Source organism: Thunnus albacares, chromosome 7 (genome assembly GCF_914725855.1).
Source record: "Thunnus albacares chromosome 7, fThuAlb1.1, whole genome shotgun sequence".
NCBI classification, from domain to species: domain Eukaryota; kingdom Metazoa; phylum Chordata; class Actinopteri; order Scombriformes; family Scombridae; genus Thunnus; species Thunnus albacares.
This window is the reverse complement of record NC_058112.1, coordinates 14,407,146-14,435,082: the sequence shown is the minus strand read 5'-3', so window position 1 is coordinate 14,435,082 and position 27,937 is coordinate 14,407,146. Positions and strand designations below refer to the sequence as shown.

The 27,937-nt window shown below is 41.6% G+C and overlaps 1 protein-coding gene across 3 annotated transcripts in view; it reads left to right on the top strand.

The window, feature by feature from the left end:
• Positions 1-316: 316 nt before the first annotated feature.
• itpr2 (inositol 1,4,5-trisphosphate receptor, type 2) overlaps positions 317-27,937 on the top strand; it is a 57,884-nt gene continuing 30,263 nt past the window's right edge. For 2 of the 3 annotated variants that reach the window (XM_044356242.1, XM_044356241.1), the window contains exons 1-37: positions 317-758; positions 6,321-6,391; positions 6,625-6,743; positions 6,831-6,917; positions 7,836-7,994; positions 8,826-8,924; positions 9,187-9,270; positions 9,420-9,566; positions 10,317-10,412; positions 10,655-10,699; positions 12,092-12,243; positions 13,081-13,180; positions 13,283-13,443; positions 13,533-13,674; positions 13,969-14,127; positions 15,138-15,310; positions 15,690-15,809; positions 16,031-16,213; positions 16,392-16,643; positions 16,739-16,886; positions 17,308-17,455; positions 17,826-18,013; positions 18,108-18,231; positions 18,355-18,412; positions 18,628-18,793; positions 19,144-19,311; positions 19,878-19,964; positions 20,055-20,180; positions 20,280-20,402; positions 20,707-20,907; positions 22,491-22,742; positions 22,929-23,054; positions 23,235-23,363; positions 23,701-23,821; positions 24,132-24,313; positions 24,468-24,610; positions 25,411-25,519. In XM_044356242.1, the coding sequence (XP_044212177.1) occupies positions 667-758; positions 6,321-6,391; positions 6,625-6,743; positions 6,831-6,917; positions 7,836-7,994; positions 8,826-8,924; positions 9,187-9,270; positions 9,420-9,566; positions 10,317-10,412; positions 10,655-10,699; positions 12,092-12,243; positions 13,081-13,180; positions 13,283-13,443; positions 13,533-13,674; positions 13,969-14,127; positions 15,138-15,310; positions 15,690-15,809; positions 16,031-16,213; positions 16,392-16,643; positions 16,739-16,886; positions 17,308-17,455; positions 17,826-18,013; positions 18,108-18,231; positions 18,355-18,412; positions 18,628-18,793; positions 19,144-19,311; positions 19,878-19,964; positions 20,055-20,180; positions 20,280-20,402; positions 20,707-20,907; positions 22,491-22,742; positions 22,929-23,054; positions 23,235-23,363; positions 23,701-23,821; positions 24,132-24,313; positions 24,468-24,610; positions 25,411-25,519 (5,040 nt within the window). In that variant the 5' untranslated portion in view covers positions 317-666. Of the gene's footprint in view, positions 759-6,320; positions 6,392-6,624; positions 6,744-6,830; positions 6,918-7,835; positions 7,995-8,200; positions 8,217-8,825; positions 8,925-9,186; positions 9,271-9,419; positions 9,567-10,316; positions 10,413-10,654; positions 10,700-12,091; positions 12,244-13,080; positions 13,181-13,282; positions 13,444-13,532; positions 13,675-13,968; positions 14,128-15,137; positions 15,311-15,689; positions 15,810-16,030; positions 16,214-16,391; positions 16,644-16,738; positions 16,887-17,307; positions 17,456-17,825; positions 18,014-18,107; positions 18,232-18,354; positions 18,413-18,627; positions 18,794-19,143; positions 19,312-19,877; positions 19,965-20,054; positions 20,181-20,279; positions 20,403-20,706; positions 20,908-22,490; positions 22,743-22,928; positions 23,055-23,234; positions 23,364-23,700; positions 23,822-24,131; positions 24,314-24,467; positions 24,611-25,410; positions 25,520-27,937 lie in introns of those variants that run through there. The other variant, XM_044356243.1, reaches the window with a different exon arrangement.

The window sequence follows — 27,937 nt, the reverse complement described above, 5'->3', positions numbered from 1 at the left end:
TATTTCACAATGTCATGGTTATATTGTATATTTTGCCTGTATTTCCTCATACAACCCATCATTTTACTATCTCTCCATCCACACATTCATAAAACAAGTATAAGTTTCATAAAATAAACAATAATTTCTGTTTAAATCCAATAATAAACAAGTGAGCTACCTGTGTTGTAGTCTACTGAGCAGACTTTTTCATATATTTTGATCTCCATCAGCATATCTACTTTATCAGCTATCTACCCCCCTCAGCTGTAGGTTTATTGTGACGTATATCCTCTAAAACTTGTCATGTAGTGATTAAATGAATGCTGAGGGCCTGCTCTGAATGAAAACATGCCTGTGAACGGAATTTGCTCACAGCCCTGACAGCAGCAGTCTCCTCCCCCTGAAGTGGATGTGAAGAAGAGGCTTCTCCGGGTCTGTCTGACATACAGGAAGAAGTTGAATAAGTCTAAAAACACAGAAAAATCGCCCGCTGTTTGTGTTTTGGTGTACTTTCGCTTTTTCTTAATCGACTGGCTGAAATGTAGAAATGGAAGAATGAAGACTTGCTGCTGAACTGGAGGCGCTGTAACGTGTGGATTACTTCACCCGAAGAGAAGTGCCATTCGTCTAAATGGAAATCCAGGACACATTTTTAGCAACTCTTCTGTAAAAAGAAAAAAAAAAATGTCAGAGCACAGATCCAGTTTTCTTCACATTGGAGACATTGTGTCTCTGTACGCGGAAGGCTCGGTGAATGGCTTCATCAGTACTTTGGGGTATGTTCCTCCTGTCTGCTTCTCATTCTCTACTCACTAGGGAGTCAATAAGGATTAATCCTCCCAGATGCACAATTTTAACCACTTACACTTAACATATGACACGAGTTGTCCACCTCTTCATCTCTATACTTTCACCCTAAACTGCTCAAATCACAACTTAACGTGCGACCTGCGACCAAGGCCTGTCAGCGCGCAATCTGCTGCTTCTCAGGAAATTCGTGCACGTTTTACGCAAATGTAACAGGAATGCAAAGCAGCGTGTCACCCAGGTAGACTAGTGGAAATAGGTTACAGTCAGATTTGTTTGCTGTGGGTCCCCAAAGTAAGGTCCGGGGACACACAGGGATACATAAGGAGGTGTCTGAGGGGCCTCAGCACAATGAGGGAGGAGTAAAGTGACACTTGTCTTTCATTCATATGAAAGTTGGGTTGAAAGGTTGTGATATATTCTCACTCCTGCTTCTCAATCCTCCTCACATGCAGCACGACGTTTCATATTTGGATTTTGTCTGTATGTGAGGTTAGTGACCCTACAGGACGCTGCACTGTCTCCTCTGATGATCCTGTAAGGATTTTTAGTATTTATTTGAGCAAATGAACACACACTTTGAAGTGTCCTTATGATTTCCCTCAGTGTGCAATATAGTTGAGTAAGTTTCGATACATTTTGATTTGGGAGAGAGCAATTTGGAGCTCAGAATCTTAGGTCTGGGGGGTCAGGAGCCCTACAATGGGTCACGAAGAATCTGAGGGGTCATGAGATGGTGAAAGGCATCAACATTTATGTATATATATATTTTAATTTTTTTCCCTGAGCTTTCCTTTTTTCTTCTTTTGAAATACTCTCTAGTTGCCAATAATTTATCAATATTTGATGTTTTGAGGATGAAATCATTCTTAGTGAAACTGCTCACAGCTCAAAGACATCAACCTGTGATGAAGGTTCATAGGTCACAACCAAAAAAAGTTGAGGGAACCATTGCTATAAAGTATAATGTGAGTAATTTATCTTTTCTGTGTCGTGGGTCATACAGTCAACCAGTCAGTTGTTGAAAGACTTCATTTATTTATTTTATCTATTCAGTTTATTTCTCAGACACAGTGCATATCCTCTCTCCCCCTCCCTCCTTCTTTCTCTTTCAACCCAACCAGTCAAGGCAGATGGCCTCCCACCTAGAGCCCGGTTCTGCTTGAGGTCTCTTCCCGTTAAGGGGGAGTTTTTCCTTGCCGCTGGCGCCAAGTTCTTGCTCATGGGGGAATGTTGGGTCTCTGTAAAATAAAGAGTACGGTTTAGACTTGCTGTATGTGAAAAGTGCCCTGAGATAACTTCAATTGTGATTTGGCGCTATATAAATGATTTGAAGGAAATTGAACATTAATAAACATGACTGTAAGTCGGCCAGAATCAGCCAGGAGGCTAGTTTTCATTTGTAGCCAGATGTGAAGTTGGCAGCCTAAAATCAAGAAACAAGTTTAAAACAATAATCATGATGAAAGGCATGTCAATTACAATAAAAACAGAACACAGACAGAAATAAGCAGAACACAGACTTGGGCAGCAATACAAGCAGAACAAGTTACGGTTCAGCAAAGCAAAAACAAAAAATTACAATACAGCTTTGCAAAAACAGACAAGCGAAAGACAGACATACGCAAAGACAGATATGAGCAGCAGGTCGACAGATAGTACTAAGGTAATAAACATATTCAATGTTTTGTGTAGGTGTGATGTAAACGGCTTTGCATTGTGTCATTCTCCACACGGCCGTGCAAAATATGCCACGAGCAGTTTGTTTGGCTGCAGTTCCTCCTCACTGCAAGGTGAAACGCCTCGCTGGTTCCGGGTGCACTCTGGCCTCTGAGCCTGCAGAACGAGCATGGAGAGATCGACTGGCCCTGAGGAATGAGTCTGCCCCACCCACCATCCTCTCCCTTTTCCTCACTCTCTGTTTCTCACTCTCAATATCTTTACTTTTTCTTCCTCTTAACAGTAACTTGACAACAACTGGTACATTCTGTAATCTCCTGCAATACCTTGTGCCGTAGAGGATCAAAATAAAAAGCAGTTGAAATATGTTTATACCTTGATTTACAACCTGGTTGTACTCAGCAACACTCACTGGCTCACTATCTGCAGGAGTGCATACAGCCGACATGTCTTTTTGCTGAAAAGCTCCTATAACTGGATAAGGCCTGTGCCAATGCAAATGTAAGCAGCAGCAGCAAACAGGAGCTGTAAAATTCAAAATGCAAAAAGTGCACAGTGACTATCGTTCACAGGTCCCATTGTTGTGAAACAAAACAGCAAAATTCTTATCAGTGATTCAATAACTCATGTAGTTTGACAGGAGAGTTTTTTTTATTGAGGGCCGTGTCGTGCCACAGCTCACCACGGCTCGGAGAGAGCGGCAAAACAAAGACCCTGCAGGAACCTTTTTGAGCCACAGCCCCTGTGAGCACAATGTACCCTTGGCTACAATACCTCTGTTTGCTTAGGATAACATTAAATCTGTGAATTCCTCACGCACCCTGGCAAACACTCAAAAGCCAAATGACCTTTCAGTTTCTCGTAAGGCCATTTGGGTGATCCGGTGCCGTTAGCGTCCTTGACCTCTTGGATCTTGTGCTGTCTCACATTTTTCTTCATGAGGAAGGTTCATTTTGGAGATTCATGATATTTTTGTGTGTTCCATAGTTATTAATCAATTTATTATGTTGCAGAGCTGTGGTACTGCACATAATAAAAAGGTAAAGGATAAATTATTAAGGTCTTATCTATATGGTGATATTCCCATTGATTTATACTTTTCATACAAGTGAAATATCAACAGGATATGTTTAATGAGGAAATTAGATTACTGTTCTGCTTTATCAGCAGGTTGAAACATGCAGTAACCAACATCACTCTTTCACACATACGCAATTTTTTTTTTTTTTTTTTTTTTTTTTTACAGATGAGTCATTCTTCTGCCATCTTTTCCTCAGAAAACAGCATGTTTCAAGACATGTATCAGACATGCTGCTGCACATTACATGCTGTATGTTTTTCCTGCCTTGTTGTCTCAGTCAGCTCAACACAAGCAAGGAGCTATAATTAGCTTGTCTGTGTCCAGCCTGGTATATTTATCATTGGTTCATGTTTAACTCGGTTATCGGAGCAAGCTGGACACGCTGTGAGTGTCAGGCGTCGTCACAGCCCCTCAGTTTGAACTACAGCTCTTGGCTCTCTGCGGACTCGCAGTTACTTATTTATGAGCTTGTGGGACTTTTTCAGAGAGCCTTTCCTGTTTAGCCATTTAGCACTTGATAATGCTTCCTGTCGGGCTCTATTGTTTCTCATCTAGATTTAACTGTGATAGAGAGCTCCAGGAAATAATGTAAAGCCTGTGGATTGACACTGATCAAGCGGTGTGACATAAATAGGAAATAGCTTGGCTCAATTCAGCAAGGCTGCCAGCTTTTGTATGAATTGGAGGAATTGTGCATTGCATTATGTTTCTCCTCAGCGAATGGGATGAATGGATATGCTTGTTCACCTCGGCCTTTGGTGTAAATGGGATAAAGGGAGACGGATGATATGGAGACTTTTGCATAGAAATTCATAGTGGGTGTCATCAATATATTTCAGCAGGTTTAAGGCACCATTTTCTCTTGTGTAAAGCATTCTGCAACTGTAAAGCTGTGCATAACCCATAAACACCGTGTGTCCTAAACAGCACATAGGAAGACTTCCTGAAATGCTGTGACTCTTGGCCTTAGAGAACTGGTTTTCCACACTGGCATTAAACCTACTTCTGTGTCCTTTCACATCAGATTATCTCAAATATGCAGACATGGTTTGGTTAGCTTGAGTCTTGTCCTGAATTAACTGAACCAGTTTCCTGAAGGAGGATTAGAGTTACTCCAGGACTAAACGAAGCCTTAAATAGAATTTACAAGGCAGGTGTAACTTCAGATTAAGGAATTATTTGGTTTGTTAAAAAGAAGAGCAATGAACACCACTTCCTAAACAAGGACATACTGACAGCTTCATCCAATTCAGTAATTTTGAGAAGATTTCTTGCATTTTCAATGAAATTGCAGTGAAAACTGAAGCTCAGACTCACTTAATGTTGTAGTTATTCTGTTCGCAAACTCATTCTTTTTTCTGCCCTCAATGTTTTGTCTGCTTTAACTCGTCCAATCCCAACAAATAATGGGCTCTGTGCAATGACGACTAACATCCATAGTGGGAGTAGAAATTGATCTTCTTAGTCCAGAAATCCATAATCAAGTAAAAAAAAAACTCATCAAAAAATAAGATGTTTTGCAGAAAGCCACTTTTTAAATATTTTAGATTAAGACAAACTCCTGGTTTAATTTACACTCTGTCTGGAAAACCACCGTATAACTTCATGTCTTCAGATGTTGCTCATTTTCATCTGTACTGGCATATTATGTGATGAGACAGATAAATGCATGCTCTTTTTAAAATAATCTCCTACAAACGTGGTAAATGAGCCTGTATAGATGAATGCTTACTGAGTGAACTCTCAGCACAGTCTCTCCTAAACGCTCTTTTGCAATATTAATTTAGTCCTGCCAGCTCTAGTGACTCAGTAGTGCCACCACTTATATCATCAGAATCATCCCCTAAACTTCAGTCAAATGTGTAGATTTCTAACAGGTGCATTCCACTGACCTGCTTGGCCAACCTAAACCTGTCAATAAAACATCTCCACTGTGTAAAAGGGTCGGTAAGTGACAAAAAAATGATGAGGATGTTAAAAGCGAGGCAGTTATTAAGAGAACGACACTCATCGTTTTCCCTCTAATCAACCCTGCACAGAAACCACACAGTTTCCTCTGAGCAGCCTTCTGCAGCCTATGCATGCTATAGTAACCCTCAGCTAACATGAAGCTCAGTCTTCAATTACTTTCATAATGTCCACTCTCAAGAGTGTATTTTTCCATACACTGTTGTGTTGAAATCTAGTTCTGTCTCTTTTCCATCCATCCATTATCCCTCTGCAGTATGTTAAAGTCAAAGAAACCCGGATGTGTTTCACTCCAGTTTATCTATCTCGCTACAAACCACAAGGCTGAGCAGATCTTCCCCCTGCTGGGCTGGAAAGCAGAGATCAAAGCGCCGTTAAATTAGATGAGCTCGGTCCAGAACTGTTCAGAGCATCGGTCCAGATAACTGGGAGAGCTTTAAGGAGAGGGATATGATGGTGAACAGAGCCGTCACTCTTTCTTGTGTCACCACCAGCCCAGCTTTTCATCTCGCAGGCAGCCAGTCATCTGAAGCTTGGTTTTGAACCGTGTATTCAAATGACTGGTTTTAACAGCAGTCTGAGACTGTTTTATGTATTTGCATTTTTCTGTGATATCATCATAATTGGGGTACGGTGCATGCAGTGTTAATCTTTACTTTTAAAGCAAGTGATTTACTGGCCAGTAGAAACATTGCGTATCAGTTGCACTGAATGTACACAGAGCTTGAAAGTAGCTACCTCAATAATGTGTTTAAGAAATATGTTGATTGAATTGTTTATCATTTTTTGCTCTTCTCTGCAGGCTTGTTGATGACAGGTGTGTGGTCCAGCCTGATGCTGGAGACCTGGCCAACCCTCCCAAAAAGTTCAGAGGTGTGTGGGATTATACCAGTCACACTGTTTCGAGGTTACACACACATAAACACACATAAACATGAAAAAAATCCTCTCAAGGCTAACCAGATCATTTGCGGCCAACCTTGTTTTACACAACACTGTGGTTTTAGGAAAGCCTTGATGGGTGTAACTGACTCTACAGGTTCCAGCTCGGTAAATAACCATTAACCTCAAAAATGCAATTAAGGCTCTTTTTTTCTCCTCCATAGATTGCCTCTTTAAGGTATGTCCCATGAACAGATATTCGGCCCAGAAGCAATTCTGGAAGGCAAAACAAGGAAAACAAGGAAACAACAACACACAGGGAGACTTGTTCAAGAAGTTACAGGTAGGATTTTTTAATCACAGAGAATGATCTTAATCCAGTTTTTCCTTGCATCCCAAGGCTTCAACAAATCTCTTTTTCATTACTCAGCATGCAGCAGAACTGGAGCAGAAACAAAACGAGTCAGAGAACAAGAAGCTCCTTGGAGAAGTCGTCAAATACAGTAATGTCATCCAGGTACAGCCCATCTCTACAGCAAACACTTGTGGCGTCGGATTGTCTTGAGTCCAGAGCCTTGTTTTTGTTTGTCTGTTTACCGAGGTTGTGTTACTGTCATCCAATTTAGTTTGTTAAATGCAATCAGGAAATGTGTTTTGTAGTACACATTTCTTCAAATTAGGTTGAATTGAATTACACCACAGACTAATTCTTTTGAATCCAATAAGAAGTTACCTTGAAGCATTTAAGGATAGATTCACAAATTTTCAAGTCTGGCTTAAAACAACAGTCAGATGCCCAAATTAACATTAAAGCAGGGTTTGCTTGCTGTAATCATTTCTCTTGTGTATACTGGCTGTTTAAGATCTCTTCCTAATGCATTTACAACGTAAGTAATGGGGAAAAAAATCCACATTCCTTGTTTTGTGCAAAACCGCATTCAAAAGTGTATTTGACGCTTATATGAGGTTTCAGCAGTCTGAGTAAAATCAAGTGGATATCTTTCAAAATTACTGTCTTTTTAGTACAAAGTTCCCTGTTTTTCTGGACAGTGTTTCCCTGTTAAGCTGCATTAACAGTAACAAAAAGTGGGAATTTTGCATTAAAAAGACTAACTTTGGAAAATGTCCACTTGACTCATATTAGCCTCTGATAAACTTTTGAATGTAGCTTTGCACAAAACAAAGACTGTATTTTGTCCTCCATCACTTACATTGAAAGGATTAGGAGTGGATCTTTAAACGGCCAGTGTGAACAGGAGGAATGATTACAGTGAGCAAAACCTGTTTCAGTGTTCATATGGACACCTGACTGTTGTTTTCAGACAAAATTGTGAACCTGTCCTTTAACCACCTGCTGCTTTAATTGCTTTTCCCCCCGAAATTGGATCTGCTATTACTCTTGTGTTATCTAAACACCGCGATTCTTCTGTCTCAGCTCCTGCACATTAAGAGTAACAAGTACCTGACGGTAAACAAGCGTCTCCCTGCTTTGCTGGAAAAAAATGCCATGCGGGTTTCTCTGGACCCAGCCGGGAACGAGGGATCCTGGTTCTACATTCAGCCCTTCTGGAAGCTCCGCAGCGAAGGAGATAATGTAGGTTTCCCTCTGCTTGGAGTCATCATTTTTTTTCTATAGACACAAATACTGCAGAGCAACTTGACACTGGTGTTCCTCTCTGTTACAAGTACAGCAGATGTCGTTTGGTGTATTAGCCGACTTTTTCATCCTATAGATTGTCAGTTCATTGTTTGTCCTGTTCCAGTAACATTTCTGATTTTGTCCTTCCCCTTTGGCTTCAGCATCCTATGGTTAAAGGTATTGCTCTTGATTGTGCATGATGTTTGTGCATTATAAGGTCAGACACAGAATATCATGTAAACGCATGGTTGCACCGGCCTTCCTCTTTCTATCTACTGTATGTCACCGATGCTGCATCATTGTATTTGAAATGTTTATTTTTAAATATTCCAGTACAGCATTGGAATAAGCGTGATGATGAGCCAACCATTTTTAAAGCCACAGTGTGCTTGTGTGTGGCTGCTTAACATGAGATATTTAGTCTATTATAACATATATTAGACTTGGTTAGAGAGCATGAACTGTAGAAACAATGATACAATTACAGGTAGTGTCTTTTCAGTCACCATCTCTCTGTATGCTGCATTCACGTCCGCTCACCATGGTAGACATAAACCTGTTTGCTGTGAACAGCTCTACCACCATCTCATGTGAAGCTCATCTTGTTGCTGTTGCACATAGCACCCTCTTTTAAAAGAAAAAAAATAATAAGGGGATGTTTGTAGACCTTAGACAAACCCCTCGCATGGATACACTCTTACTGTCTATTTAATCATTTGAACACTATTGGAAGTTTACCAACCTGTGTCTCCTGCTGGGATATGACTGTCTCTAATTGGGTTCAAGGTGGTCGTTGGAGACAAGGTGGTACTGATGCCGGTGAACGCAGGGCAGCCTCTTCACGCCAGTAACATCGAGCTACTAGACAACCCTGGCTGCAAAGAGGTGGGACTAGTTCATTTATTATATTTTTCTGTCAGATAAAATCCTACAAACTATAACTTTTCATTTAGAAAAACTTCTAGCTTATAGTTTATCTGATGTTTTACATCACTTTACATGTAATCTTTTAATTGTGGTTAAAAATCACCCCCAAAAACGTGCTTTTACAAGGATTTCAGCAGACATCATGTGGCTCTTGACTATGCAGACCATGTTATAAAAAATCTTGATTTCATGTGGTTATTCTCTCTGCTTCACGCTGCAGGTTAATGCTGTTAACTGTAACACCAGTTGGAAGGTCACCTTGTTCATGAAGTTTAGCGACTACAGAGAAGATGTGCTGAAGGGGGTATGTTGCTTTATTGCCTTCAGTGTGATTTATTTAGAGTATTTTTTTTTTTTTTAGCAGAACTGGATGTACTGTAGTTTGCATTTTTTTTGAGAGTAAACGGTATGCGGTCATCTTGTGGTCTCATGTTTGTACATATCCTCTGTCAGGGAGATGTGGTGAGGCTGTTTCACGCTGAGCAGGAGAAGTTTCTGACCGGTGACGAGTACAAGAAGCAGCAGCATGTCTTCCTCAGGACCACGCTGCGGCAGTCTGCCACCTCCGCCACCAGTTCCAAGGCTCTCTGGGAGATTGAGGTAAAGCACAAACAGGAATTAATGTCATTTTTAAAAATTTTAATAATGTAATTGATAGTGGTTTGTTAAAGACTTTTATAGTAATTGCTTTGTCACTTTAGTAACCACTAGACTTTCATCAACAAAATAAAGGTCCCACTATAGCCAGCTGAATGGAAATGGAAAACACTTAAATTTGCAGTTTTCTTATAAATAAGGATCATTTTTCCTAAAGTGAGGCTATAATTTTCCCTTTTACACTACATGCTATAATATCTGCCTGTATGCCATTTCAACCTTTTGTTTGTAATCCTCTGTCTATTGTACGGCATGTTCCTCTTTATCAGCTTGCACTAAATTCAAGTTCCTGTCGTCCCTCCGCTGTTTGTGCCAGGACGTACTTATGTTACCATATCAGTTGTTGACATGTTGTTGCGCCAGTGTGACAAACACCAATTCCTGTTGTACTTGGCACATGGCTGACTCAGATTCTGAGTCATTCTTACAGGCACTAAACCGACGTTGGTGTATCAAGTATTTGAAAATGAAGCCATGCATCCCTGTTTCATTTGGTCGGTGATATTTGGCAGAAATCAGCTTTTAAACCAATCATTCATTTCTGTCCGTTGAAGGAATCCAGAAAACCAAATGTGCGTGCGGTGTTGTGATACCCATCAAGGCATAAACTGAAAACTGTGAACAGTGTCATATGTCTTTCTGTACATTATTAGTAGTATCACTCTCATTTGTTATTTTGTGTCTCCATGGCAGGTTGTGCACTATGACCCCTGCAGAGGTGGAGCCGGTCAGTGGAACAGTCTCTTCCGCTTCAAACACCTGGCGACGGGGAATTATCTCGCAGCTGAGGTGAGTTTCACTCTTCAGCAGTCTACTTTTCGATCTACTTTTGTGAGGCAGCTCTTCAGTTTCTGAACACAGTTGAGGGGGGACTTTAGTTGATGTGCTGTAGGTGGCAGTGTTCCCACTGATATTGCCAGTGTCACCCATCCTTCACTGCTGAATAGTTTGAAGGGTGATGAGGATGATAATGACATAAGTATCATCAGAGCTTTCTAGATCTGAGGCCACTGACCGCTCTCTCTCTTCAGGTGAACCCTGAATTCAAAGACAACACGGTGGAGTCTAAAGGAGAGGTGAGTCAGTCAAACAAGCACATTGAGCTGCAAAGTCATACAGATGACCTCAGACTGGGTCGTCAGATTGCACTTGACTGAGAGAGCGAATGAGTTGTGAACAGGAGAGAAGATTATATGAGTGTTTTAGTGGAAAGAACGATTATCTCAACAGATCTCCAACTCCGTCTCCTTATCCTTTGTTATGCAATACCACCAATTGCTCTCTTTCTCATACACACACACACACACATACGCAAAATTCTGCCAAACTCTGAATCTATATCTAGACATTTCTCCTCAGCTCATAGCTACCTTGCACATTTGTATTCTGGCGATGCAAGGAACACGCACACACAAACTCTCTCACCCTCACACACTTTCTCATGCACATGCTGAATTTCAGACACACAGGGGGGCTCCTTACATAACGTCTGGGTGTGGGGGTGCCCTGCGAGAGGGGATGGAGGGGAGGCAGACGTGCTGTCTGCTCTGCTCCACTCGCCTGTGCTAAGCTGGTGGGGTGAGTCACCAGCGGAGGGGGTGGGTTGGTGGGGGTGAGGGGAAGAGGAGGGGAGGAGAGGGGAGTGGGAGGATGGAGAAGCTAAGGCGTGGAGGCAGCTCTGGGGAGCTTCCCATTGACATGCAGAGAACAGTGGGAGAAATTAACCCTCGCCATTATCTGCTGCATCTGCACAGCGCAGACTGTGCCAGCCTACGTGCTGCAGTGTATAACACAACACACACAGAAGTCATGGCTCCCTCATTAGTGTAAGACACTGTGACAGTATAGTTTGGCTCACATCTGTCCTTCCTTAATTACAGATTTTATCAGCTGTTGCGCTCATTTATCAGTATTTACCGCCATGACGTGGCAGCCCGACACACAACATGTCAATAACAACAAGGTCACATATAGACAGACCAACGCTCACTGTAAAAAATTGTCTCGTCTAGGAAAATGAAGCTGTGTTTTCAGAATATAGCAAAATTCTATCGTTCAATAAGTTTGTGGAATATTAAGTAAGTGCAGTTTAAAGTTGTGGCCTTGTGGGGAAGTGAGTGAGCGAGTGCTGCTGCATGTGAAGAGGAGAGACCTGCTGTTTGTGCCTCAACTGTTTGTTGTGACTTGTTCATCAATCATTTGTAATCTAGTAATCATTTAGCAATATATCAAATACTTGCTGGCTGCAACTTTAAAAATGTGAGAATTTGCTTGTTTATTAGAAAATGAGATAAGGCTGCGACTAACAATTCTTATCAATTAGGTTGCTGTTTATTTTCTAGATTAATCGCTTTGTCTATAAAATTTTAGAAAATAGTGACAATAAGCTCTATTTCCACTCATTTCTACTGCATTTTTTGTGTGTGTGTGTGTGTATCCTGGTGCATGTGTGTGTCTGGCTGCTGCAGAATGAGACGGATACTGTTTTCTCCAAGAGGAAGCATCAAGCAGCAGAGAAGATTGCTTTCACCCTGGTTTCTGTTCCCCATGGGAATGACATTGCCTCACTGTTTGAGCTGGATGCCACCACTCTGCAAAGGGCTGACTGTCTGGTGCCCAGGTCAGTCACTCACATGGGGGCAACACCAACAATAACAAGTTACATCTGCTGTAGTTGTATTCACAGGGGGCATTTTTCACCAGAGCTCACAGCCCAGAGCACAGCAGCTCTTGTCAGAACATCTGCCATTAGGGTGAAATAATGTCACTCGACTACAAAACCATCTGCTTTTGTGAATTTCTGTCAAATAAATGTTTTGTTGTTTGTAATGGAACAATCTACTTTGAAATATACTGACACTTGTTACTTGATAACTTCTCAGTGAAGTAAAACTAAGAAGTTTCTCATCCAACTGGAAGAATATGTAACGTGTTTTATAACAAGATTAATCTACACGGTAGCTGCGTGAGGCTGTGAGGCTGCACTTGGGCATAGTGGTGCTTTGAGCTAAATGTTAAATTTACCATATAAGGGGATCACCAAAGTCACTGAGGTTCACTGGGGACAATGGATATCTGTACCAAATATCACAGCAATCCATCGAAAATGTGACCAGATATTTCACTTAAAACCAAAAATGCCAACCTCATGGTGGCACTAGATGAAAAGTCAAACGATCACCAAAGTCAGTAGGATTCATCCTCTGAGGACCATGAATGTCTGCACGTGTTTTCATGGAAATCCATCCAGTAGATGTTGAGTTATTTCAGTCTGGATCAAAACGGTGGACCGACTGACCAACCAAACGATCCATAGAGCCACAACTCTAGTTTAGCGAAATTTAAAACTGAATATGAGGCTAATTGACTCACTAGTGTAGCTACTTTTTCAATTAAAAACAAACCAATTAACTAAAAATCCTATGTGGTCTAAATGATTGGTCTCATCTTTCCTCAGAAACTCCTATGTGAGGCTCAGGCACCTGTGCACCAACACATGGGTGACCAGCACCAACGTCCCCATTGATGCAGAGGAGGAGCGTCCGGTCATGCTCAAGGTCTACACAAGCGCGCGCACACACACACACACACACACACACACACACACACGTAAAGCAACAGATGCATTACTTTGGAATTTCTCTTGGCTTTCACAATAGATTGGTACCTGTCCCACTAAAGAGGACAAAGAGGCTTTTGCCATTGTATCTGTTCCCCTGTCGGAGGTCAGAGACTTGGACTTTGCCAACGATGCCAGCAAGGTCCTGGAGTCCACCGTGAGGAAGCTTCAATATGGCAACATCGCTCAGAATGAGAGAAGGTACAGGGATGAGCATGATGACAGCGGGACACAGGGTGGTGCATCTTTTATGATTTCATATGTTATTTTTGCCCTCATATATATTTCAGGTTTGTGACTAAGCTCCTGGAGGACCTGGTTTTCTTTGTGTGTGTGGTACCAAACAACGGTCAGGATGTCCTGTCCGTGGTCACCTCTACACCCAACCGAGAGAGACAGAAACTCATGAGGGAACAGAACATCCTCGCCCAGGTCAGCACAAGCACAAAAACACTCACTCACACACACCCACGTCTGTCCTTTCTGTCCTCTCTGGGACAGAATGCAGATTGGTCTGAAGTGTGACAGCAGTGAGTCCAGGAATGAGAGTGATGCCCAGAGCAAATCTTACCATTACTACAAGACTATCATCAGTTAAACTGACTCTTGCATTACCATTAGCGAGATATTGTACAATGACTGCAGACTGGCCTTGAGACATGTATTTTCATGCTATTTCAAAGTCTCTAGATGCTCAGTTCTTAATCCAGGTTTCTGCTCCTCCAGATCTTTGGCATCCTGAAGGCTCCATTCACAGATCAGGGTGATGGTCCGATGCTGAAGTTGGAGGATTTGGGAGACCAACGCTATGCTCACTTCAAGTACATGCTGAGACTCTGTTACAGGGTGCTACGACACTCCCAGCAGGACTATCGCAAAAACCAGGCATGTTTCTGCCTTCTACACATGTCTAAATTGAGTTTTGTTGAGTTGTCATCAAGCTCATGAACAGGCGTATTGTCCCGGGGATGCAGGGTAGTCAAAGGATAGAGAGTCTGCTTTTTACTGGAAGCTTATCAGCATAGATTTTGCCAGGCTGGGAAAATCTATGCAGGGATCACAGGTGATGTAATGGTGCACTTATCCTAAACCTAATAGGTGCTTGACAGTTATTTTAATCGATTAGCGGACAGAAAAATAATTCATGACAAGTTCAGTAATGAAAGTGAGCTCATATCATTTTTGAATGAAGAAATAGCACATTTTCAATCATTTAAATAAAAAATTGAATTAATAAGCAATGCAATGCAGCAATTAAACTTATTAGTATTGCTGTTACAGTCTTCAGGTCGAGTCAGGTACGACTGTGGCTGATGGCTAGCTAATATTAGCAAGTTGATTTTATGTATCTGATGCTACAGAGTCATTTCCCCGACTTCAGGACTTTACTCTTCTTGTGCTACTGTTATGCTACATTTTAGCATGTCACAGACAAACCTTTGGTTATGACATGAGTAAAACAAGAAGTAGACACACATTTCTCTGTTAGAAGACATGTTTGTTGTTTTAATTTCCCGCTTTTGTTCTAATTTCACTCTCTGTCAGTCTATTCCCCTTATAATGACATTGATAAAAGCAACAGCAGCCCTTGATTAACCCCAAACAGCTCCTGTGGAGCTGCTCAGTGGCTAACAGGCTGTGGAAGTGACAGACAGTTTCAGGTGTAATTATGTAATTATGGAACTTCATGAATGTGAATGAGGGTTTTTTTTTTTTCAAAGATTTTCTTGTTCAGCGAGTTCTCCCTGGTTAAATAATGGTTAAACAAACAAACTGGAAGCAGCGATTCAGCACAGATTCAAGCTTCTGTGTTACTCAGGCTCTTTCTGTTAACTTTACCTCACTACCATTTACATTAGAGGTGATTATGACCATATGTTTCTTCTGCCACATAGGAATATATAGCCAAAAAGTTCACAATCATGCAGTCTCAGATCGGTTATGAGATTCTGGCTGAGGACACAATCACAGCTCTGCTGCACAACAACCGCAAGCTGCTGGAAAAACACATCACAGCCAGAGAGATCGAGACCTTCGTCAGCCTGCTGAGGCGCAACAGAGAACCCAGGTCAGACATGTGCACCTCCCAAACATGAGACAGCCCAAAGGAACAATTTAATGAAAAAACAAATATATTTTGTTGTCTTGTATTCTTGTCTTATATTCTTTCATTCCATTATTGGTATATTATAAGGTGTTGCTGTTATTGTGTCCATCAAATTTAGAAACTGTAAGAGACCAAGAGAAAACATACAAAATCTGTCATTTAAAGCAATGTGAAGAATTAGGACTTTTCCAAAACAACACCAACAGGAACAGATCTTGCATATATCAGTAACACATACAAACTTCCCTTCTGTACAATTAGTTCAGGTATTTGTTCTTGTACTGAAACTTGTGTAAACAGTTGTTAAACATGATAAATCGTGTCTGGTCTGCTTGTCCAGGTTCCTGGATTATCTCTCCGATCTGTGTGTGTCCAATAAGACTGCCATCCCCGTCACGCAAGAGCTTATCTGTAAATTTATGCTGAACCCCACCAACGCAGATATCCTCATCCAGACCAAGTGAGTCACACCCTTGGAATCTATATTTAAAACATCTGAGTTGATCCTGTCATATTTCACTCGTTCATTTTTAAACATGTGCATACACGCAGGGAGCTGTTTAGTGTCTGTTTTGAAATATGTATTTGCAGCAGTTTTACGTCAGAGTTTAATGTGTGCAGTTTTTCTAGTAACTGCTTTATGTCACACTCTCTCCCTTCCTCTCCTTCCTCCCCCCGCAGACTGATCCCTAACACGGAGACCACCCTGGAGTCCTCTCTGCTGCAGGAGGAGGTGGAGGAGGAGGAGGTTTGGCTCTATTGGATCGACAGCCACAAGGAGCCTCATGGAAAATCCATCCGCCACCTGGCCCAGGATGCTAAGGGCAACCATAAGATGGACGTAGACATAATCACCTACTACAGGTGTCTGTGGCATTCTTGCCTTATGTGCTAAACCTCCTCTCCCCAATAACACAAATGACTGAAACAAGCAAGCAAGAGTGAATGTTTTGACCATTTTCTTCCCATGTACAATCTGCAAAGCAAAAATTCCTTCACGTTCTTTTCTTTTCTCTCTCCATGTCCCTCTCCTTCTCTGCAGGTACCAGCTGAACCTGTTTGCTAAAATGTGTCTGGACCGTCAGTACCTAGCCATCAATCAGATCTCCTGTCAGCTGCCCGTGGATCTGATCCTGCGCTGCATGTTCGACGACTGCCTGCCCTTCAACTTGAGAGCCTCCTTCTGCCGCCTCATGTTACATATGCATGTGGACCGCGACCCACAGGAGGCTGTGGTTCCTGTGCGCTACGCCCGCCTCTGGACTGAGATCCCCTCCAAGATCACCATCCATGAGTAAGCATCTATGTGTGGGATTATGTGTGTCTTGGTGCGGGCATACGTGATGGAGCAAGTCACCACATGCAGATTGTTGTTGTGCTTTTCTGCAGGTTTGAATATGAGTCCACTGACACTTCAAGAGAGGAGATGAAGAGGAAGTTTGCTCCCACCATGGAGTTTGTAGAGGAATACCTCAAAGATGTGGTCAGCCAGCCTTTTCCATTTGGGGATAAAGACAAGAATGAACTCACACTAGAGGTAAAATAAACCAGATATGATGCATACATATGTAGGAATAGCTATGCCAGTTAGTCGGTAGGTCCACCACTTTGGTCCAGACTAAAATGTCTCAACAACTATTAGATGAAATGTTGTATAGACATTCATGGTGCCCAGAGGACTTATCCTACTGACTTTGGTGATCCCCCGATTTGTTCTCTAGTGTCACCAGCAGGTTGACATTTGGTTCAGAGTGAAATATCTCAACATCTATTTGATTAATTGTTACAAGCACTTTCATTATGAGCATGTTAGCAAGTACAGCCTCACAGAGCTGCCAGTGTGGCTGTAGACTTGGTCTTGTTCAGGTTATGACTCAAATGCTTTCATTACTTAAGTTATTTTTTATTGTTAAGTGTTTTTCTAATGATAACTTGCTTGTTTTACTTCTCTCTTCCAGGTGGTGAATCTGGCACGTAACTTGGTTTACTTTGGTTTCTACAGTTTCAGTGAGCTGCTGCGTCTCACACGCACCCTGCTGGCCATCCTGGATATTGTCCAGCACCCGCTCACTTTCATGAACAAGCTCAACAAGAGTCCAGAAGCTGGTCAGTGCAGTTACACTGTGCAAGTGCATTATGTCATTTTCTTAGTCAGGGCAGGTTAACTTTTTTTATTTAGCACCTCTTAAATGCAACTGAGTTGATTAAAAAGTTAAAAGCCAATGCTGTATCTTAATTCATGGACTTAAATACTCACATGGGGGGACAAAGGTAGTCCCATAGTTTGGGGGCATAATTTGGGAGCAGTGTTTTGGACCAGATAAAGACGCTTGGGTGAAGTTACAGTAATCAAAACATGTTGATATGAGGGTAAAGATTACTTTCTGCAGGTCAAACTAAAATCAGATCTTTTTTTAATGGTTTGACACACAGAGATAAAGGTAGTAAGTAATTAACTGACAAAGGTTTCCTTTAGGCAACAATGTCCTGCGTACGATCCATGGTGTCGGGGAAATGATGACTCAGATGGTGATGAGTCGAGGTGTCCCACACAGCCTCCCTGACACCTCTCCCTCCCTGCGCTACGGGAAAGGACACTTCCTGCCAGATAACGAGGACGTCATGGTGATGGACACCAAGCTGAAGATCATAGAGATCCTGCAAGTAAGTGCTGCCAGCTGAATGTGTATGTTGTGATTTCTGGTGCAATTTCACCTGCTTGATTTTGTTTTTCTGCCCTCTTTTTCTCCCTTGTCAGTTCATCCTGAGTGTGAGGCTGGATTACAGAATCACATATTTGTTGTCCATCTACAAGAAAGAGTTTGGGGACAAGACCTTAAGTGACAACTCTGTCTCACTGGCTGAAATGCCCCTAATGACACGTGAGACATTATTCTTTCCGTAATGCAACTACTGCAGATTTCTTTTGTTGTTGTTTATTAGATGTAAGCCACTGCAGCCTGCTATACTTAAATGACCTGTTGTTCACTTTATTTTGTCTGCAGCTTCTGAACCAGACATAGATGAGATTGCAACTAAAGCAGAGAGCATGTTTGCAGGGAGGTAGGTGAAGTTGTGCTTGTTTACTGACTACCTGTATTTTAATACACTCTCAAACATTCACACAGAGGAACTTAAAAGATGTAAGTTGACTTTGTTTGAACTATCAGGTTCCTTTATCTCTACGGAGATCACAGCATCTGCGCAAAACTATAGTCAGAGCTTTATTGTGCATAGGTGTGTGAGAATTTAACTGACTGCTGTATCTGTGATTTCAGCTCGGAGTTAAGTGCAGTGGAGCTAGATGATGAGGGTGGCCGAACGTTTTTGAGGGTTCTGATCCATCTCATAATGCAAGATTACCCCCCACTGGTGTCTGGCTCACTGCAGCTCATCTTCAAACACTTCAGCCAGAGAGCTGAGGTCCTGCAGGCCTTCAAACAGGTAGCGACACAGCAGTTACACTTGAGTATTTGATGCTTGGTGAGCTGACAGACTGTGGCATTAGTTACTTCCTAACTTAAGTCATTTTTGTCATGGTTGATGTAATCAGTTTGGATTAAGGCTCTCCAAAGGGGCCAAGCAGCAGCTGGTGTAAAGTGTCTCACTAAGAGCTTCCTCGGCTGGCGTGTAGCACTGCACAAGCTCCCATTTTAACAGCGAGCTGACTTTCCAAAGTGTTGCACTGACACTTCTTGGCAGAGATTTGCTTTCATACACATTTGTTCTTTTAATATCACTATGTCTGGTTTATTTCTAATCCTGAGTGTGTATTTTTCTTATGTGTTTTCCAGGTCCAGCTGCTGGTGTCAGAGCAGGATGTAGAGAACTACAAGCAGATCAAGGCCGACCTGGACCAGCTGCGTCTGACTGTTGAGAAGTCAGAGCTGTGGGTGGAGAAGAGTGGAGTCTACAGCAGTGAAGATTTGGGAGTCAGGCAGGGCAAAGAACAGAACATAGAGGTGCTGTACCATCTTTTAATAGTATCCAGCATCTAAAGGCAAAGTTTCACAATTCAGATTTCTGTGTAGCATTTATTTCTTCACAGGATATTACTATATTTGTCTTAAACCTCCCATTTGTCATTCAGCTACACTGGTTTCTTTGTTTGTTATCATTGCTTATCAAAGCCGATGGAAACCACACAGTGCAAACTACATAGCTTAGCACTTAGGAATAATGAATAATAATGTCTGGAAGAACGGAAACTGGCTGTAAATCAGTTTTTATTAGTCAGGCCTGTAACATTATTATTGTTACTTTATTGCTTAAGAAAAGTAATGATAAGAATCAGTGCAGAGACTATTCCCATCATGCTGTGACAAATCCTGGTAATTAGAGACAGGATATAGGGGTTATTGTGTGCCAAAAGATAAACCTTGTGGGGTTTGAACACATGAGAATTGTGGTGCCTTGTCAGCCACGTCATAAAGCTTGAATAATTGAAATATCTCATGTATTGTCAAATTCATAAATTAAATCAAATTTGAATGTGGTTACTAAAGACTTGTTTTTTGTCTCTCACCAGGAGGTTGTCTTGAGCCCAGTACAGGATGGAGATAATAAACCTCAGATTGATAGCAACAAAGCAAACAACTACAACATAGTCAAAGAGGTGAGCTCCATGTCTTTATCTCCAGATTATTCTTGTCAGATGTCTTTTTGTTCTGTAGTTGTGTATAAAATGTGTGTGTCTCATTTGTAGATCCTACTGCGACTCAGTAAGTTGTGTTACCCGAGCAAGAAGAGTCGTGTGCAGCAGCAGAGGCTTCTGAAGAACATGGGGGCCCATACTGTGGTGCTGGACCTGCTGCAGATCCCCTACGAGACAGTGAGGAACAAACGCAACAGCCAACTGTATGACTACTCTCATTTAATGCTGCTGTGAAATCATCTTTTCTTTTATCTGTCTGGTTCTGTCTTTTCACAGAGTGATGAGAAGATGAATGAGATCATGAACCTGGCGCATGTTTTTCTGCAGAACTTCTGCAGAGGGAACCCTCAGAACCAAGTTCTGCTACATAAACACCTCAACCTCTTCCTCACTCCAGGGGTATGTTGATATTACTCCTCGATTTACTCCTCCTTGATCAACATGAGTCACTTTTTAGGAAGGCACTTTTTGTAAAAGTAATGTATGAGTAATGTAAAACAAGAAGAAACTGCAGTTGCATCAGTAAAATACATAAGTACAAGGTTCAAAAACGGCAGCCTGACAGTATAAAAAAGTTTGTTTGTGTTTTAATAAAAAATAAATGTTCTTTTCATTTTCTCTTATATCCAAATGATTAAAAGTACTGCTTTCATGAGGATTATCTCTGTGAAAGACTGAATCATGGCTCCTGTTTTTTGACCAGTTGCTAGAAGCTGAGACGATGCGTCACATCTTTATGAACAACTACCTACTTTGCAATGAGATCAGCGACCGCGTGGTTCACCACTTTGTCCACTGCATTGAAACGCACGGGAGACATGTTCAGTACCTCATGTTCCTGCAAACCATTGTGAAAGCTGATGGGAAGTACGTGAAGAAATGTCAAGACAAAGTCATGACAGAGGTGAGAATTTTGTTTTTCCACTTACATTTTATCCTGCACTGCACAGATACAGGTTATGGTTTAGATTTTTTTTTTAAAAAAAACACAAATGAGGAGAGAATGTATTGTATAAAATTCATGGACAATGCAGACCCAGTCCACGCAGCTGCACTGTAGCTCTCCTTAAGTTTCAACAGTATCATTATGAATGATTTGCACTCATTTTCCCCACAGATCTCCTGAAGATTTTAATATGTATCTGAGATTAGTATTATTATAAAACATAACATTATATTTGTCGGGATTACCATGCCCTGAAGAGGTCTAATTTCATATTTTCATTTTAGTCTCTGTGTATATATCATTATGTCATCTTATGGGATAAACAGATGCTAGTATGTATGCGTATTGTTTACTAGCCGGAGCACATTGCAGCATAAAATTTCATATTGCTCAAGCTTCTGGAAATTATTTAAATTCAATGCTTTAAGGTATGCAGTTTATTGTAATTTTGCCCATGTGTTACAAGAAGAAATATTTGCAAATAAAAGCATCTGTGTCTTTATACATTTGTTACTTTAACTGTTTATGTACGAGTATATCTGCAGTAGGATTACAGCTGAGATGCACATTTATAGAGAACTATACAGCAGGGCTGCAACTAGGACTGGGCGATATGGACATAATCAAATATCATGATATTTTTGACCAAATACCTCAATATTGATATTGTGACAATATTATAGGGATAACTATTGGTGCTTTCACTAGATATTTACACAATGAGATTTTTGATAAATAATCATCAGTAATGTAGATATAATGACTAATTGGGTAAAGGCAAATAATAGAGCAGCTAGAACAGTCTGTTAAGTTCAGAAAATTATATCACTTTACTGTAATGCAGCCTTTAGAACCAGGAAAAGACAACACTTATGCCATATCACGATATTACGATATCCAAAATCTAAGACGATATCTAGTCTTATATCACGATATCGATATAATATGTATATATTGCCTAGCCCTGCCTGCAACTACTGATTATTTTCATTATTGATTAATTTGATTATTACTATTAGTGGTTTGGTCTATACAATGACAGAAAATGGTAAAAAATAATGACTGTCACTGTTTCCCAGAGCCCAAAATGATGTCCTCAAATGTCTTCTTTTGCCCCAAACAGTCATATTCAGTTTGCTATCATAGAAGACAAAAGAAACCTAAAAATAGTCACATGTGAGAAGCTGGAATCAAAGCATTTTGGCATTTTAATCAATTATTAATCAATCATCAAAATAGCTGCTGATTATTTTTCTGTCGATTGGCTAATGGATTGATAGACTAATTGTTGCAGCTTTAAAGAGCTACAGAACAAAAAGACATCTGAGGCTTATGAAGTTAAGACCATGCACTTCAATATTCCTGGTTCAAATGTGGTTTGGGACCTTTTCTGTCATCTCTCTACTATTTCTATCCAATAAATGTATAAAAGGCCAACAAAAATCATTTAAAAAATTGAAATTTTTTTTTTACATTCAGTATGTCTTGGTGATAGTTGCAGCATTTATTTCACACGTTTCTTTGTCTGTTTGTGTGTCCAGCTGGTGAACGGTGGGGAGGATGTCCTGGTGTTCTACAATGACCGCTCCTCGTTCCCGGTGTTGCTGCAGATGATGGGCTCTGAGCGTGAGCGAACAGATGAAGATGGAGCTCTGGCCTATCACAACACACTCGTGGAGCTCCTGGCTGCCTGCACTGAGGGCAAGAATGTCTACACTGAGCTGAAATGCAACTCTCTGTTACCACTGGACGACATTGTCAAAGTTGTCACTGATGTCAACTGTATACCAGAGGTAAAGGATAGATCATTTTTACTAGATGTAATAATATAGCTTGAACTATATGGTCTAAATGAATGATATACGCATATTTATTATATTCATATTTTATTTTTATAAATTTTGTGAGTATAATTAAGGTCTGTCTTGTTTATCTTAAAGTAACCTGGCATTTCATTTCTTATTTGTTTTTTCGCTCAGGTGAAAACTGCGTACGTGAACTTTGTGAATCACTGCTATGTGGACACAGAGGTAGAAATGAAGGAGATCTACACCTCCAACCACATCTGGAAGCTCTTTGACAACTTCCTAGTGGACATGTCCAGTGTAAGGCTCTGTCAGATTGAAAGGTCACACTTGTACACACGATCCTTTTCTAATGAGGCGGCTGTCGAGATACAGCAAGGCTTCCTCATATATGCTTAGTCACATACATGTGCAGAGAAAACCCTTAACAATGTGATGTGAAGATGAGCTTGTTCATGGGTCTTCTTTTTGCATCTCAAGGTGTGTAACACTACCACAGACCGTAACCATGCCGATCTGGCCCTGGAGAAGTATGTGACTGAGACGGTGATGGCCATTGTCAAGGGCTTCTTCAGCTCACCTTTCTCTGTCAACCACTCCAACCTGCAGGTATAGTTTCCCTCCACCAACAAGCAGGTTAAATGTGCCTGCAGAGTAATGCTCATTCATGGCACATCCAAATCCTTTGCCAACTTTCAGCTACTTTACCTTAAAAATATTTGACAGCAGACTGCCTCCTTCACTGCACCTTCAGCTGGGACCTCCTTGTTTCATTGCAGACATTTGTACCTAGAACAGCTGCTTGAGGTGTTTAGGTAGAAGTTTGTGTTAATGTTTCCTATCAGAGACAATATTGAAGTTTTCCCATTAGGAATATCTTTGTCTTTCCCTCCACTTACGCCGGTTTAAAACACACAGTTTTCCCTGCTTTCTTCCCTTTTCACAGACAAACCAGTCTGTCTTCATCCAGCTGCTCCAGTCTGCTTTCAGGATCTACAACTGCACCTGGATCAACTCAGCTCAGAAGGCAAATATTGAGAGTTGTATCAAAACTCTGGCTGATGTGGGTAAGTGTTGCTACTCACCTTTGGTATTGAAAAATGACAGAGACACAGAAGAGGCATTGAAACACATTTAAAATATATTATTAAAATGTAAATTAATAATAAGTGCAATATTGAATATATTAATTGCACTTTAAAACTGATTCTGTATCAGTATTTATCCAGAGATGGATTGTTTTTCATGTCACATATTCTTATTTTAATAAGACAGAGACAGAGCAGCTCTACTGGGTCATTTGTGGTTTAGATCTCTGACCCCTGCACCGTGTTTCCTTCCTCACACCAACTGCTAATCTTTCATGTTTTTCCCCAGCCAAGGCACGAGCAATAGCCATCCCAGTGGACCTGGACAGTCAGGTCAACACTTTATCTCTCAAGGTCCATAGCCATATGGTGCAGCGAGCAGCCAAAGACTGGAGAATCTCTGCACGTACGCGGCCCCGTAAGGAGCCCCTGGGTGGCCCTGACTACAAGAACATCATTGAAAAACTACAGGTACACATTTACAAAGATAACATCAACAGGAGAATCCAAGTTAAGGACTTTATGAGGGCTTTATTTATGTAGGGCTTTATGTATGTTTCTCCAGGAGTCTCTCCATAACAGCATTGGATTGAGCATGTGTGTGTTTTTGTGTGTGTGTGTGCAGGGGGTTGTGTCCTTACTAGAGGAGCAGTTCAGTCCGAAGGTTCAGGCAGAGTTTTCTGTGCTGGTGGACGTTCTGCACAGCCCTGAGCTGCTGTTTCCAGAGGCTGCTCGGTTACGCTGCGAGAGCGGAGCTTTCATGTCAAAGTAAGTCACTGCTGAAAACTTGTACATGGAACAAAGAACAGAACACATTCCCCCTTTTTTTGAAGACCTGCAGGCCACATTTTAAAGTGTTAGCCTGGCTATAGGAAAGACCAGCAGCATGAAGTAGTGGTCTGGGGTTCGATGAGTTAGGATTTTTGACTGAAGTTGGCGATCTGTTATTTTTGCTGATATTCAGTCACCGAAAACCAATGCTGACAACTGATGTGTCCAAACTGTCAACTGTCAAAAAAATCAAACGTCATTTTTTGCCAGAGGAAAAACTGAAGCATTGAAGCCATGTGAAACTGAAAGCACCCATTGAAACCTTTACTAATGTAATATGATTCATTATGTTAATTAAATCTCGTGGCTCATAATACATTAGCTTGGGAAAAAGTTCAAAGTAAAAAAAGTGACTAACTACATGAGTGAAATTATGTATTAATGTGTAAAGAAGACAATTAAAGTATAAAATGAATAAATATAAAATATGCAAAGAAAATAACTCGTCACTGCAGGTTTTACAGACTGTTATGTGTCTGTTGTCAGGGATTATACTGGCAGCAGATCACTCAGTCTAACATATCAGATATTTAATACAGAATTAGTTTGATACATCATCAAACCTCCAGGAGTGCTGTTACTCTGCTGCTGTTGTCTGACCTCCCTGGAGAGCAGAAAAGGAGATTTTATCTGTGGCAGATCAATAAAGTATTGCTTTGTTTTTACTTGTGAGCCAGTGACTGCATTAGCAGGACATGACTGTAAATGATACGGCACTTCTATTGTCACTCTGTCAGGCTGATCAAACACACCAAGAAGCTTATGGACAAAGAGGAGAAACTGTGTATCAAGATCCTGCAGACACTCCGAGAGATGCTGGACAAGAAGGAATGTTTTCAGGAGTCTGTGAGTAGACGACCCTGTGTATAAGTCACCAAACATGGTTTCTGTTCATGCATCCGTCACCTTACAAAAGAAAAAAATCAGGATTTTGTTTGAAAACTCTCACTGTTACACAAAAACACACTGATTAAGTGAAATTATTCAAAAGTTTGCTGTGGAATTAGCCCTGTCTTCAAGTGCCAGAAGCGCCGCACTCATATCAGCGGTGCTCTGGTCCTTGTTTTCTCCCAGGTCTGTCGGCCCAGAGCCCAGACTCTCCTTCATCAGTATGCTGTGGGCCTTTCTATGTTACATAAGGCAGGGAGGCACTTGAGGACACACTCACACTGAGAGAGAGAATAGGAGAGAGGAAATAAGGGAAGGAGGAGGAGGAGAAGGAGGAGGAGGGGGGCAAGCACTGAACAAACAAATCAATACTGCAGCGAGTGGGGTGGGGGGTGGAGGGGGTGCAGGGGCCCGTCTTCTGCTGCACCCCTTCTCAGCCAGAGGCCTGTAGAGTGAATGAGTCGTTAGAGGAGACTTAAAGAAGTGGCTGCGTGTGTATGTTTGTGTGCACCGCGGGGTGGAGGTTGAAAGTGTGGGCCAAGGTACAAAAAAAGTCAGATCTGTAATCACCTTTGGTAGGTTTAGGCGAGTTTATTCCAGCTGTGTGGGGAGAGGAGGTGACGCCGTGTAGTTCACATAACACAAAATGTGCCGCTCCCATCAGGAATTACATTTGTGGTCATAGAGTTTTTGTTTTTCTCGCTGAGATTTTCTTATGCGCTGTTTTGCATTGCTTAGAGTTCAGTTTATTGTATTAAACCTTGTCCTGAAGTAAACTAGGAAAAAGCATGTGTTGCTGTCCTCTGACCATGTGGGATTTCATGCAGATATGATTATTTTTGGCTGACAATGCTGTCCTACTAAAGGCTGTTTTTCTTGCTTCAGAACATCACTTATTTAAATATTATGTATGTGCCTTTAGGTTCTCTTTCAGCGTAATTGCGTTACTGATACTGTCAAGACTACTTTCTCAATATGGTACATGCCAGCTAGTGTCACTTACTGCTTGAGGAGTCATAGTTTTGTTTTCCCTACGTGTGTTTGCATCTTGTGTCAGCGAGCCAAGCTGTTTTCCGAAAGGCAAATGATTCAACAGTTGTGTGGAACAAGATCAGAGGAATTCAAAGTGGAAAAACAGTCACTTTTTAAAAGCGGGTCGGTGCATTTGAGAAGCCAGACAGTGCGGTAACGATATGTGAAATGTCAGTTTGTGTAGGTGTGCATGAGTGTGCTCGAGCATGTATTTGTGGCCTCTCTTTGTCATATCCCTGTAGCCCAGAGCGTGGAGCTGCAGCCTCACTGCACAGGAGAGAGGGAGAGAGAGAGAGGGATAGAGAGAGAGAGAGAGAGAGAGAGAGAGAGACAGAGAGAGAGAGGGAGAAAACGATTGATGGAAATAATGAGAGAGAGGGAGAGGCAGACAGACAAAAACAGAAGGAGAGAGAGACAGAGTGACAGCATAGGCAGCAGAGGTTGGTGGCTCCCCTGGGGTGCAATGAGTGGGTGGAGGAGAGTGAGAGAAAGAGAATGAGATGGAGAGAGAGAGAGAGAGAGCGACTGAGGAAGAGAGGGAGGGAGGCAGCCATGTGAGGAGCCATGTGAGTGGAAAGGAAAAAAAAAAGTGGGCAGCGGCTGCAGGGTGAGGGATTGGAGAGAAGCGGAGTCTGCTCAGTCCATGAGGAGAGAGGGCAGGGGGTGCGCTTACGTAACAGCCTGCAGTGGCTGAGCCAGCGTCACGTGGAACATCATGTTCTCTCTCTTCCTCCCTCCCTCCCTCCTTACTCTCACTCTTCTGTCCGCTCGCTGCCTCTCTCTTCCTCCCTTGCCCCCTCCATGCTTTGTCTCAGTCTATTGCATTCTGTCTGCCCGCCCGAGTTATTTTCTCTATCTCTCTCCCCTCTAGTCCCACCCAGGCCCTGCTCTGTGTTTGCCTTGGTCATGCCAGGAGCGCCGGTCGGGCATTGAAGGAAGCTGTGCAGCAGTCATTGTACAGAGATGTGTTGGCTCTCAGTGCTGCACTTCACTTGTTTTGACTGTCAGATAAGAGCAGCTTTATAAATATTTGTGCCTCCACTTGCCCTCGAGATGTCTCGGGTGAGGAGGGGTTTTAGGGGGGAAAAGCCTTGAAAGAATGTATTATGCATACTCATACTGTATTCAAATATTACACAAGAAATACACAAGAGAAATTTATCTAATGCACTTTTTCTCTTTAGAGCTGCAACAATTAGTCAATTAATTGATTAGTTGCCAACTATCGAATGATCATTTGGAGATGTTTTTCAAGAAAAGAAATGTCCAAATTCTCCGATTCCAGCTTCTCAAATGTGAATATTTTCTGGTTTATTTCTTCTGAATTTAGTAAACTTAATATCT